Source organism: Plectropomus leopardus, chromosome 20, assembly GCF_026936395.1.
Source record: "Plectropomus leopardus strain MGB_pleo_1.0 chromosome 20, ASM2693639v1, whole genome shotgun sequence".
Classification (NCBI taxonomy): Eukaryota; Metazoa; Chordata; class Actinopteri; order Perciformes; family Serranidae; genus Plectropomus; species Plectropomus leopardus.
In genome coordinates this window covers 5,915,677-5,930,122 of record NC_142195.1, presented here as the reverse complement: position 1 = coordinate 5,930,122, position 14,446 = coordinate 5,915,677, and the positions used below count along the sequence as shown (strand labels likewise).

At 38.1% G+C, this 14,446-nt stretch overlaps 1 protein-coding gene across 3 annotated transcripts in view; it reads right to left on the bottom strand.

The window, feature by feature from the left end:
* Window positions 1-653: 653 nt before the first annotated feature.
* The window catches only part of tnpo1 (transportin 1), a 37,928-nt gene continuing 24,135 nt past the window's right edge, over window positions 654-14,446 (bottom strand). For all 3 annotated transcript variants that reach the window (XM_042508964.2, XM_042508965.2, XM_088071024.1), the window contains exons 14-25: window positions 13,228-13,399; window positions 12,842-12,928; window positions 12,105-12,212; window positions 10,432-10,590; window positions 10,255-10,342; window positions 10,071-10,169; window positions 9,855-9,950; window positions 7,011-7,086; window positions 5,524-5,623; window positions 5,358-5,432; window positions 4,957-5,096; window positions 654-4,647 (exon numbers count right to left, since the gene is read on the bottom strand). In XM_042508964.2, the coding sequence (XP_042364898.1) occupies window positions 4,989-5,096; window positions 5,358-5,432; window positions 5,524-5,623; window positions 7,011-7,086; window positions 9,855-9,950; window positions 10,071-10,169; window positions 10,255-10,342; window positions 10,432-10,590; window positions 12,105-12,212; window positions 12,842-12,928; window positions 13,228-13,399 (1,168 nt within the window). In that variant the 3' untranslated portion in view covers window positions 654-4,647; window positions 4,957-4,988. The remainder of the gene's footprint in view (window positions 4,648-4,956; window positions 5,097-5,357; window positions 5,433-5,523; window positions 5,624-7,010; window positions 7,087-9,854; window positions 9,951-10,070; window positions 10,170-10,254; window positions 10,343-10,431; window positions 10,591-12,104; window positions 12,213-12,841; window positions 12,929-13,227; window positions 13,400-14,446) is intronic.

Here is a 14,446-nt window from a genome sequence, read left to right as displayed (position 1 = left end):
AACAAATACGTCTTATAATATGCTGAGTATGTAATTGTGTAAACCTGTAAATGTAAAGAAATACTTTCATAGACAATTAGCACTAGTATGTGAACATTTAAGTTAGAATATAATGTGCTGATTAAGTGAAGTGTGTGAAATATAAAACTGTGCCTTATGCTACAAAACAGTGTATAAAACTGGTATGTAAGTTTAAAATATAAAAATATAATGAGACGATGATTATACTGCACAAATTTTGAGTTTGTAAAGGGATGTTTTGATATAGATTTGCTTAAACATGGCCCCCAATAAATCAGTGAGTCAATATGTTCACCATTTTACATGGAGGCATGCACATGAAGTTTTCTGCAGAAATTCAAGGTACCACAGCATGACTGCTGAAGTATTCCTTTAATGTGCCCCCATTGAGCGATTTTAACATATGCATATACATATATATCACTAATCATGTGAGATTATGTAATGGTTTATTTCTTTTACAGAAAATTACTATGTTTATTAAAATTAAGGCTGAAATCTGATAATTCCTCAGCCACTGTCTGAACTGAAAGAGACAGGACATGCCACAGCAGTAACGAGAAGACATTACTACTCCCCGTGTTTCATGCATGTTAATAGTGTGCAGAAAATACAAGACAAAGGCCCGTAAATAATGTAAACAATTTATTGGAACAATGTACAGATTCAAGCAATGGTAACCAGTCACATCCACTATATCATCTTACAAATATTACAAAATTACTACAGTACAATATAGATTCTTTGCATGATCCAAAATATTTGGTGGCCCCAAAAGTATTACTTTTTTTTTTTTAATTCAGCAGCTTATTAAAAAAAAAATTCAAACCATGTCTATCAAAATGATGTTTTTGCTTTAATTAGCAAAAAAGATGAAGGCAGATAGTCTAATCAAGTTTGAAGGCTAAATGAGAATGCAGGAGTTCTTAGACTAGACATTCCTTAATATTGGTGGGTGCTTTATAAAATACAAATTTTCAGTAAAGCTTTGTAGAAAGTCAAGCGTATATTTGCAAATTATGTTTTTTAACATTATCTTTGACTTGTCAGCCTATTTCTTTACTTTTCAATTCGGTGTTACCTGCTTCTTTAGATTCAGTGTACTGTATATCTATTGCAAAACACCAACAAAACCTCAAAGTTTTTGCTCTCAAGGCATTGTGTACACTAAATATTTACTGAAATCTGTTAACAATCACTTTTGACAAAAAGTACAAGAAGTATGTGCAAGTTACCATTTTATTCTTCCCCCAGCCTTGCAATTGTAATCCCATTAGACAACTAGCAGTGTTGCACACATAACACTAATGCCAATTAAAGGGATAGTTCAGATTTTTTTGAATTGGGGTTTTATGAGGTACTTATGAATAGGCAGTGCATTACATACGGAAGATGACAGTCAGCACACCCCCAATTTGGAGAAGCAGGCTGGAGTATTACACGAAAGCTAAGCAATGTACTGCTGTGGATGGGGACCAGCGAAAAAACACAAAAACAATATCAGTTTGAGTGCAGCCTACATTGACAGTATTTTCACCCCCTTACCTTTCCAACAGACTGTCCGTTTTGACGGGGTAGCCCTTATCAGCTTCAGTTCCCCATCTATGCTCTCATCAAAACCACCAGACTCCATTAAGAAAAACATCAATTTTAAGTTGCTGAACACAGGAGCTATTGGTCTATGGCTGCTTTGATCAGCTAGATACTTTGTGTTATAGTGTAACTTTCCCGAACAAATATTTTTAAGTTACAGTTAAATAATAACACAAACAAGCTAACTGATGGAGGCAGCAGTAGACCAGTAGCTTCTGTGTTCAGCAATGTTAAATCACCTTGTTTGTCAATGACTGGCTCTAAAGAAAACAATATTACAGCTTCATTTCCCTATTGTAAGATAGTCTGACAGAAAGGTAGAGTGGTGAAAATACTCTCAAAATAGCTTTCACTTAGACGGATACAATTTTTTTTTGTTGGCTAAAAAAACTTTTTTTGTTGCTGGACCCCATCCACAGCAGTACATTACATAGCCTCTATTTTAGATTACAGCCTGTTTTTAACCAAACTGTGGGTGTGCTGACTGACATCTACTGTTGTAATACATTTACTATTGATCAGTAACTCATACAACCCCACTTCAAAAAAAGATCTGAACTATCCCTTTAACACCCATGGTTACCCACATTTAATATGAAGGGTGAGAGTTTTACTAATCTTCAGTTGAGAGGAGATGCATAAAGGCGTACACATTGGGGAAATGATAACAAATAACACTGAACACAGACAACCTGAGGTTAACACATAGAAAACACGTATTCAAGTAGTGAAACACAACTACAATGTATAGCAGCAGTCAAGTCAGAAATACAGCACAGTAATGGTGGGGATTGTTTCGCATGTGTTTTAAAGACCTACACTCTTTCAATGAAAGAATAACAGGACTGTGCATATATACACACACACACATACACACACACCCCATCAAGCCATGATTACTCCATTTTTTTGCATGCCAAACAGCTGGAATGTGACAGACAGAATCAAAACACAAAATGATGTGGCACATACATTTGCCTCTGTATTCCATGATGCATTATATCCTGTTTACCTCATTAATGTTAAATCTAAGAGATCGGTTAGAGATCTCGTATTGTGAATTTAAGACACTAAAGTCACAATCGAATAACCCATTTGCATCAAGATACTTATTGCATTACATTTTAGCAGCAATACTTAATTAATGGTCTTTTCACACTAAGGTCATATTCTGAAGTATTTGGCTACATTATTAATTTCAAGCACTTGAAATTTTTTATTTCAAGTGCATGTTATATGTGCGTCGAAAGGGTTAAAATACTGCAGTTATTACTCTGGCCAGCAGAGGAAAAAAGACTGGCAGGGTATAAAAAAAACTAAAAGGAAATAAAAATCCTATCTCTCCGACCCATCATGGAATACAATCAGGCTTTTTGTAACTTAAACACTTACACACTTCATAAAATATAACAGCGCAAAACAACCAGAGACAATAACATTGTAGTTTCACAGTATTCAAAAACTATACATCCAGCTATGGGGTAAAAGTTTAGGGAGGACACTCCAGCAAGTCATGTGAAGTTATAAACGTCCCAGTGTTGCGATACATAAAAGGTTACTATGTACTTTTAAACCTTTAATTGAAGCTCCCCTCCCTCCCGTAAATCCCCTTCCCACTTTATGTTGGGCTGTGAGGGGCCACCAACATGCAAGAGATGAAAGTACCCCACAAAACACAACCACCCAAAACATTACACAGTCACCCTCGAGATCATGCTTTTAGCACAAGAAGCCAAACAACCGAGAAGAAAACATCAGTACATTGAGAAATAAAACATATTCAACATTCATTTGATGGACTGCGTGGTTCTGACAGCCAAAATCACAAAAAAAAATCACTAAGACGAGTTTTGTGTCGTTGTCTCCTAGGTGTTTTCTCCTTCATTTCTCCTACGTGTTTCTCCTCCAGGAGGCTCAGACAATATAAAGGATAAGCATCTAAAGCTCCGCTATGCTCGCTGATGGATGTCCATGTCACATTCACGCCACGAGACCGAAACTGAGAGATTCACGCCGACGTTACGTCACAGCCAAGATTTCACACATTTCCTAAACTCCGTGTGTAAACCAAGTCATGCTACATTACAGCTGATTGCCGTAATTCTCTGGTAGAGGAAACAAAAGTACTGTAAATAGATAAATTACAAGGTCAAAGAAGAACCTTATCACAGGGCAATGACAGCTGTCGAACGCAATACACACCACTAATGCTCCACAGCTTTTCACAACAATACAAGCATGCTACCTATTCCAAGAAAAGCTGCTCTTTAAAGAAAATCTTGTGCTCTCCAGTGACAGAATTAACAGCTTTTTGCCCTGATAAAGAATAGGAACACTGAAAAATATGATAACTACATAGGTGATAACTTATAATTGGTGATATGCAGCATTCTAAAATCATATTCTTCAGATCCAATGTGATGCTTTATTGGCATCAGCTGCTATTCCTTAGCTTTAAGCTATCCTTGTATTTAGAGAAAAATACTTCTTGATGAACCTTCAACTTAACTGCTTCTATTCTTCTAGTTTACTAGTAGATTTTAGTCGTGCTGAGAACTACCGCATGCCATTTACCTGGCTGTCATGATTATATATGCAAATCTGCTCATCAAGACCATTTCCTGCACTTTTCAATGTGCAACCCTAAAACACAGAGCAGATGCTTTCCATAGTTTTGCAAAATGTTTTGCTAACATTCCTTCCAATAGTTCAGTGAAGAGAAATTAAAATGATTGGGGAAGAAATGTGAAAAAAAGAAAGAAAAAAGGTGACAGATTTGTTTTTTGTGATTGAGATGTGATAATATGATTTTTCCTCCCATGATAAGGTTGTTCTGGCAGTCCCTTACCCCCTTGCCTGTGCATGGGGGCACTGAGCACTGCAGCTACCACCTCCCTCCCACCCCGTCCATCAGGTCGGGGAGGGGTCCGCACCCCTTCCCTCCCCTCAGCAGGCAGACCCTTCCCCCCAGTAAAGGGTAACATGTTCCCTGGGTAAAAGAGGTTCCCTATGTTGTCTCCCATCGTGAATGACCTGCGTAGAGAAAGAGAGGCCTCATTACAATATACTACAGCATCATTTCTTATATATATATATATATATATATATATTAGATAAATTAGGGTGTCTACAGCAATCACCATTATGAAATTAGATAAAATGTTTGTGTCAAATAAGACCTCACAAATTATAATATGGGCCAATTGACTTTTAAGGCCAAAATCTATCTAATTTAAGGCATTTTAAGTCATTTAAAAGGCCCGCAGACACCTTGTACAACTGAAATCAGCATCTTTTTCAAATTTATTTCCTAAATTAAAAATTGATAGAGAGGACACTGACCCCAGTGATGAGGCACACTGCTATGGAAACAGTTACACCCCGTAAAAGGTTGCCAGCCGTTCCTTCAGTGGCAGGGGGAACTGATCGGAGAAGCGCCTCCAGTTGTCCTCTCCCACCTGGTTCTTAAACCCGTGAAGGATCTGAAATCAAACACCAGGAGAAGCTCATGACAAGTCGTTACGGAGTGCTGCCTTTTAAAATAGATCCGTGTGTCAACTGTAGATATTGCAATTCCTCCATCTGGCCACTGGGGGGCAGACTGAATGTACAAATAATCACAAATACAGAGGTAAACTTATTTTTGCTGAAATTTGACTCAATTAGATTGTTAATGTTAATTGTGATTAAATCCTGTGAATTTTTAGATATCCATTTAAACAGAGAGCATTTTCAGCTTTTACCTTGTAGAACATGTCTCTGAGATCATCCTTTGGATTTACCCAAGAGGCTACTGCGTCACAGAAGAATATAAAATCCTGTCCCAGAGAAGAGAGATGAGGCAACATTTCAACTGGCAGGTAGTAACAGACATAATGACCAAGCCTCCATTGTGTTGCTGAACCTCACCTGCACTACACCTCCTGGATTGACACTGATCATAGTGCAAATTCCTCTGAATGCAGAGTCTTTCTCCTCATTGTCTCTTATGTTTCGCAAAGAGGTGCACCTGTCAACAGGGACGACCAAATTTAACATCAGACGTATAAAAAAAACAACAACAAAAAAAACAAACTAATACCTAAATGAATCAATAAACAAATACAGCCTTTTTTATCATCCTTAATACAAATGTAATGTTTAGGTGTTTTCTTAACATTATTAACTCTTCCTTTTTATCCATAAAAAAATATTAGGCTCTATGTATACATCCATGTGAGGAGAAAATTGTGTCTATCATGACCTGAGAGATAACCACGACAAGTCAAGCATGCACACAAAACAGATTGAAATAAAAGTTTGATTTTAAAGGTCCCATATTATGCTTATTTTCAGGTTCATATTTGTGTTTTTTCTAGAACATGTTTACATGCTTTAATTAAAAAAAAAAAACCACCGTATTTTCCTCATATTATCTTCCATATTATAACCGTACTTTCTCTCAGTTTGAAGCGCTCCATTTTAGCGCCTGTCTCTTTAAACCATCCCTCCCGAAAAAGTCCAGTCTGCTCTGATTGGTCAGTGTTTGCAGGTCTTTAACATCTATGTTCTCTGAGTCTCTGCACTGTCATTGCAGCTGGGGAATGTGTGTAATGGCATTATAGTGCTGTAGTTTCTACATTTATGTTTTACAGTTGTGACATCACAACTTCAAAGAAGTCCTGATGTCTCATTAAAAGGCAGTTTCTGAATACGGACTATGTGCCTTTCTCCATGTAGTCAGAATTTAGATACTTTCAAACTATTTATATATCACCAGTACCTGCTTGTTATAAAAAGGACATAGGAATCTGAATTTTTACAATATGGGACCTTTAACAAAATACTTTGAGCTCTTATAACTTCACTTTGGTCTATGAGCAGTATGTTGAGCAAATCCTCATCTATAGCACCTTGAAAATAACATTACTTTTGGAAAAGACTAAAGAAGGCTTGGGGTCTTTTTTGGGACAGGCACATGCAGCTGGGTGACTACTATATGAGAAAGGGATTTAGGAATGCTCTTTTTGCAGCAAAGACTGCAACCTTTCTCTGTTGTTGAACCAGCAGGCATGTGACAAATCTGATCCCATGCATCTTTTAGGTTAGCGACAGTTAACAATGACAAAAAATAAAAACAACTAGAAATTAAATTAAAGTAGAATACATGAAGGTGCTACTGAGGCAAAAACAAAAACAAATCACAAGTAGGACCTAAAAGAGGACAGGGTTAGTCACATGGTTGGCAATGATTACAAACTGATAAGAAAAAACAAAAAGAACAGAAAAGACTTCTTTTGAGAAGGAAAGTGAGGAGAGAAGAACAGGGGAGAGAAGGGGAGCAACAGGAGACAGACGAGAAGATAGGAGGAAAGCAGAGAGGAGATGAATTAAATAAAAGATTGAATAATACACACCAGGGTCTTATAAACTGCTGTAGCATGGGTGCCACCTCTTGAGGACAAACGTAACCAAGACGACCAATTGTTATTGCTAAGGTAACGCAATCACGGTTACACACCACCAAACGCCAACCAAGACATGAGCAATGAGGAGGGGGAGGAGAAAAATAAAGAAAAAACAAACAACTCAGAGACATAAATCAACAGAATCTGTGTATGATAATAAACAGAAGATTTCACTAGTGTTGATTATTACTGCCCCGTCAGTCATGGGGGAGGAATGTAAAATATGACACTCTAAAAAAAACATACAACACGTTTAAGGGAGAACACATTGACAACTTTGACACGACATTCATAGAAAAAGGCAAAACAATGGCATCTGCTTTCACAAATCATATGGATTGAAAGGCTACTCAAATCTATTAGGAATGCATTAGCTTGATTTCAAATGTAGGTCTCAATGTTAACACACAGGCTAGCTGAAATGTAGCATGTGTTATGTGACTGGCCTACACGTTCAGAGATTTCTCCCTTAAACTCACAAATGTTAATTTTCCATAACAAACAGAAATGTTTTGGTTTTTGTTCTTTTGAAAAGAAATGACAGATTACTCCAAGCCAACTACATGGAGGGAGACTAGTATCCAGCACAGCAGGTTCTTATGAGGCAGAGAGGAGGGAGGACCTAAGTTTAAGAGACACAAAACTATGCAACATTCTCATTAACAAACAGGCATTTATGAACAGTCCAATGACACATGCAGAAAGCAGATGGTATGCTCATTAGAATTAAAGTTCAGTGCAGGATAAGCTGATCAGAGACAAACTGCAAAGTGCCACTAGGCACTCCAACAATTTACTGCCACATCCACCTTTAACTGACTGTGGTGTTACATGGCGGTCTATTTTATTTTAGTTCCAGTGATTAACTGGTTCTCTTGGATATTAGGGATGCACTGATTTGCTCAGCATTGGTGTATGTATTTATGCGCCACATACATTTTGAGCAAGCTAAATAGCAGGGCTCAAGTCAAACAGTGTCCCTTTGTACAGGGGACAATAGAAAACATGCTTAGGACAAATAGAGGTCTTCCCTGAGACGCCTTCAGAACGAAAAGACGCAGTGAAGAAGTCACTATGGACACTTCATGGGATGCCCCCTATTTTTTCCCAATAATGCTACAGTGTAAACGACAAATCTGTGGTGAGGAGAGCTAGTTAATTTTAACTGTTGGCAGCCAGTGGCCAGAACAAGGAGACTGCATTCAGTTGCATTATGGTGCGCTTAAATTTTATAAAGTAAGACTGAGTTGTGACCGTAAATTACGTAGTCGTAATGTTTTCAAATGAAGTTTGTAGTGGCACAGAGTCCAAAGCAATTTTCCCTACAGAGACAATAAAAATACATCTTCTCATATTATCCTATCTTGTAAAATGTAGTTTTTAGCAAGAAAATTGTATAAAATACAGGTGTTTGAAGGAGAAATTTGCTTGTTTTCACAGCAATATAAAATAAACATTAGAAAATGTTTTTTGAGATATTACATAAAGTAAAAAAAGGCTTTTGAAGCAGTTATTTTTATGATGTTTTTCATGCAAAATTAAAAGTTTTTTAAAATACATTTGTGCGGTTTGAATTTGGTTCATTCACAGGTAGCATAGTGAACTGAATGACTTTAAAACAGTTAACATATTTCTATATAATGAAGACTTCTTTGTTTCCCTGACACAAAAGTGGGAACAAATATTCATATTCATATTCACTGGTATCGGCTCTCAGCTAAATTGTTATTTTAAACATCGCTATAAGTTTTGGCGAGGAACTTCAAAATCAGTGCATCCCTATTTGAAATCTCTAGGACACATAAGATTTACAAAAGGCCAGAACATCAGATTTTGTTCAGTAATTTTGAATAATTTAGTTTACGGTCATGTTTTCAATGAATGCACTGAAAACATGCCAAGAATAGTGAAAAGGTCCACTACTCAGATGAAAACATTAATAAATTGTAATTCAGCTGTATGACACAGTTCTAATTATCGTGTATCCTGCATCAAACATTGGCCATTCTTAACAACATTTAACATCTATTGGCAGATATGCATCCACATTTAAAGAACAGTAAATAAAAGCAACAAATAAACTGACAGCAAACAAACAGGAACACATCTACAGAGTCCCTAGATTTTCTGACATTTAGGGCAGGTTACACTTCACCCTTGAATGCACCTTTTTGATGAGAAGACCTCTTTGACTCATCTAATCAGAATTTCCAATTTAATTCGTAAAAACAAGAGCACAGTGTAACCTTTCTTTAAATGCTCTCGGCTAGGTGCCCTGCATTTAGTCACAGTTGGTGTTCTAGCAATCATTTATGCGTAGTTTGGTTTTCAGAAAATGACTGTCTTGTGGTAACAGTTGACTATGTGAGGCTGTGAGCCTATCTATCTCACACACTGCCTGTGCTTTGCTTTGTGCTCTGCTTTAGTATTCAGCTTCAGCTGATGATGCACAGTCAGTCCACATTAGTTCACTCCAAGACTGGGCGCTTACATGACTCTAGAGTGTCAAGACTTTCACACCGGGCCTTGCCCAGGTTTCATTTTCTTTTATCTCCATTTACAGGCCCTGTTGCCGGCCTGCAAATCATTTGCGAAAATATTTTGCATACTTTGGTGAAACCAGCCAAACCTGTAAGGCCCATGGCTTGGGAAGCGTTTCTGGATAGAGATTAAAGGGCAGGCCTGGCTGCCTTGTGAGTGTGGTGATTCCTGTCTGAATGGACCTGAGTGTGTGAGCACCTCCCTGTGTGTGGCGACCTGGCTGGCTGGCTCAGCACTGCCACCGAGTGGTACCTGTGTTCTCCAGTAGAGTCTTTGGGGTATTGGGCCTGTTAATGATCTCCACCAGCTGGTGCAGCACCATGGCAACGTACGGCTGCATTTCAGACCCTGAGGGCGTAGGAACAGTGAGAAACTATGGATAGATATCTGTCTGCTCTACTTTGGTAGCAAAGCATACTGTGCAAATGGTGACATGTTGTGGTAATTTGTTGAAACTGAAACACTCACCCATTTGAATTGATATCTCTCCAATTGCCCATGTTGCATTGTTGCACACTGATATTAATTCTGGGTTTAAATTAGTACCCAGTATGGGCATAAAATCAGCTGCAAGAAGCAAAGCAAGTTAACTTAGCAACCAACTAACAACTTTTGCCAAACAGTGTTCAAGCTTGATCTGCGTCTAACATACCGATGCATGGTTTGACGTGTTGGAAACAAGCCTTGGTTAAATCCCCCAGCAGGGCAAAAGAACTCTGACGCACTTCTGGCATTTTGTCCTGAACAGATGGAGAGAAGAACAAAGGTGAGCAATTCAAGGGACTTTATCAGTTTATCAGATAGGTGGTGTGTTATTCACTTTCTTCACCTGCATGCATTGGTACATGAGGGTGAGGATGTTGCTGCGAGCAACCAGCTGCTCGATGGTGCCTCCCAAACCCTCGGCCAGTCCACTGAGAAGATCCAAAGCAACGATCATGAAGTCTTTGTCAGGGGCCTCGTACTGGTCTGGCTGTGACTGATAAAGCTAGAAGAGTAAAGCATGGTAGAACATAGTTTACATGTTTAAAATAACACATAATACTAGATATTTAAACTAGAATTATTTGTAAAGCCTGAGTTATAAAGTTAAGTTCTCTATGAATGTTCTATATTATGAGGACAGTTCTCTATCCTGAAGCTAGATTTTAGTGATTGTAGATATAGTTTACTTGTATCCCTGCACCATAAACCAGCATTATTTTTTGGCTTCTTGGGGGCAGTGCAAAATAACATTGATATATTATCACCTTATAAACTTGACAGAGGTATAAAACAAGAACAATGAGCTGAGAGATGCTTAAAACCTCTGTAGAGCTACGAGGATTATTCTGACAACAACAACCTCCAAATCCTTCATACAGCACTTCTCAAACTTATTTAATTGATTATTGAAAATACAAACATATTGATTAAAGCAGCTTTACAGGAATACATCAGCCACCAAATTATGATTTCTGTATTAATTATTTACCACATGTTAAATTGAAATCACAAGGAAAACATTGTTTTTCCCTATTCGAATAAAAACAGTTAAAATGTTGAAAATTCTTAATGAATAGAGGTCATACCTTGCAGTGTTTTATAAAAGTAAAATTTTATCAACAAAATCTGTTAAAACTCACACAACCCATGCAGCATAATCAGTCGTATGCTTACTACTTTCTAAACAGCCAGCCCTTTCCAACGGGGAACTGAACTATGAGTGAAACTTCTACGTTCTATTCAAAGCCAGACCCCATGGACCAAAACGGTAGTTTTAGCTTGCTGAACACGGGAGCTGCTGGTCTAATTGTGCCTCGATCAGTTAGTTAGTTTGTGTTATTGTGACTCTGCTGAATCCGAAATAAGTCTTAAAAACACCAAAGTCACACAATAACACAAACAAACTAATCGAGGCAGTAGTAAACCAGCAAATACCGTTTTCATCCATGTAAAATTTGTCTGTGCGTCATCACACCCTGAGGATGGAATAAACTGATACCAAACCGCGTTGGTGTATTTTTTAATGTTTCTAACCTGTTAAAATAAAGGCCTCCCATATTTTTCAATCCATCTGGAGTGTCTGAACCTGGATCATTTATGCCTTTTTTTGGCAATATGTCTTTAAATTACTCTTATTATTTAAAAGTTATCTATGCTTTTGAAGAAATCTTAGATAAGTTTGACTTTCACTTTAATATTAAATATGAAGGTATTTGCATGTGTTTGGAAAGTCCAACCGTTTAAATGAGAGTTGGATTATACCTCACAAGTTATGTGAGAGTTCGCCAAAAGATGTTTTGTTTTTTGTTATTGTTGAACACAGACCCCTATGATTTTAGTTGATCAAAGAAAGAAGATGTGATATTGCTTTAAGTTCAGCCTGGCTGCACAGGCCGTAAGGTCAAGAACGTACAGCTCCAGCAGCTCAAATGGGCCCCTTTTGCATGTAAAAAGATAGAAGTTTAGGTGTGGTGAGAGGACAGTATGTGTATACAGTCGGGGGTCCTAGACACTCACCATGGCCTGAGCGAGGGTCTTCTGGACCAGGTTGACACAGCGTTGGTACACGGGCTCACAGTAGGGCAGGAAGCCACTTTGGAGGGCAGTGGCCACAGACGAGAGACACTGAGGAGGCAGGCAGGGGGTAGATACCATCAGTGGCCTGCTCATATCATCATAACCATCATAGAACAGACTCACTATCAATTAAATTATATGTGCAAACCGGTAATAATTTTGTCAGCTATTTGTTTTTTAAAGAAGTCTTAGTCTCTATGTCAAATGTCCTTAGTTTTTTTTTAAATTATATTAAGTCAACATCACCCTGATGCTTTTGTTTTTGTTGACTACAAGTCAGCATTTTAGTGTCATCACACGCGCGCACACACACACACACACACACACACACACACACACACACACACACACACACACACACACACACACACACACACACACACACACACACTCACTCCAGAGACTATTATCAACATTAGCATTTACTCTCTTACTCTCAACTTTTCACAGACCATTTTATAATATTATCTCCTCTTTTTCAGTCAACAATAAAGAGAGTTTTTAGCAAAGTTCTTATTTTCTAAACTACATTTTAGTTTTGTCTTTTCCATCAATAATATTGCATATTGATATAGACACAGTTAGTGGAAAAATGGGAAAAAAAGGTTGTTGTCATCATAGCTTTCATTAGTAAAATGAAAACTGGTGCAGACAGTAAATTTCAGATGAAAACTCACTTCTAGTAGCGGGAAGAGATCTTTGTCTTCATCTTTCAGCTGGTTCCATTTCTGGATCAGCGGAGGCATCAACATCTGGATGTATTCCTAACAAAGAATACATATTCATTAAGTCTTCACACAGTATGCAACTAATGAGTGGATATGATAATTACAGACATTAATGCATCCCCCCCGCATACAATCAAAGTAATCTAGGAAGCATGGGGGTTTGTTGTTGCTTGTTTACCTTGTGGGCATGATGTTTATACCATAACTTTAAAAGGTACACTTTACACTACAAGCATTACAAAAGTGAAATGACGAAGGAGTAAATAGTGTGTGCTTATTTTACATTCACATGTACATGTGAAATGAAAGCGAGTCGGTGGTTCTGTTCTGCATACCGGTTTATTGAGATGGTGCCCCACTGAGTCCGCAAGTGTTCCTATGGCGTCGTAAAGGATGAGCAGATTTTTGTGCTGGTACTTGCTGAAAGCAAACACCAGTGTGTCCAGGATGAAAGCCAGGTAGGGAACCAGCTCTGTACAGGCCTCCTCCTCCAAAGTGGCAAAGGCACTGGGGGAGAGAGATTAAAAAGGGAAAGTGAAGGAAAAAAAAAATCATACAGCAGGCAGAATGGCAGGATGGGTTATAACCTCTCAGCTGTGTGACTCATTTTACAGCCCCACCGAATTCTGCTTTGTAAGGTGTTGTTTGTCGTGCAGTGTAGAGAGGGAACAAGGACCGATCACAGCCCAATCAGCAGCTCCCAACAGGCTGTCAGATGTTAGGATGAATTCCTGAAATGTATGAAATTTTGGTTGGCCGTCATCAGGCTCTCACAAGAATGAAGCAGGGCCACGAGTCAATTTCCCGACATCAGTGTCTTTTTTTTCACACTACGCCTGCGCAAGTGGCAAGCAAATGGTCTACAAGTCCCACTGTGTCACGACCCGTCATGTAGATGGTAAATATGGAAGCCAGATTGGACACGTTGTGGCAACAGCGTCTTCTTTGATATTTCTTCCTCCTATCTAGGGCTCCAGATTTAATGGAAATATGATCAAAATAGCAAATATGGCCAAGTACAAGATCCTAATCAAAGGATATGCAATTTTTCTATAAAAGTGGAATGTGCCATAACCCCACCTAAAAGTCCTATTCAAGACATAAATGAAAGAACTTGTTTGGTACAGATCCCAGGGAAAAGAAAATTACACCATCATTATTTTTTATTTATTTTTAACTGTTAATGAAATGCAAAAATACTATTTCCCTAAATTGCAACTTATTTCGCAATCTCAGTACATGTAAAAATAGTTGGATGAAAAAAAAATGTTTTTTTTACATATTGTGCAACTACTCTTATCACAATCAATATGAAAGAGAGAAACATCGGCAGTAATGCATTGTTGTTAGCCGGACTGCTGTCACATAGACCTCAGCAAGCAAACAAACTCCTACCAGCCTTGAAGCTGACAAATCTTTATTGACAATCGTCAATAGCCAGAACAGTGCGGAGGGGCTGACGGGCTGTTTTATTTTCTATTTTACACAAAGTGTGAGCACTCAAGTTGTAGTTTGACTATCAGAATGTAAAAACATAAATTGTGAGTTTTTGCT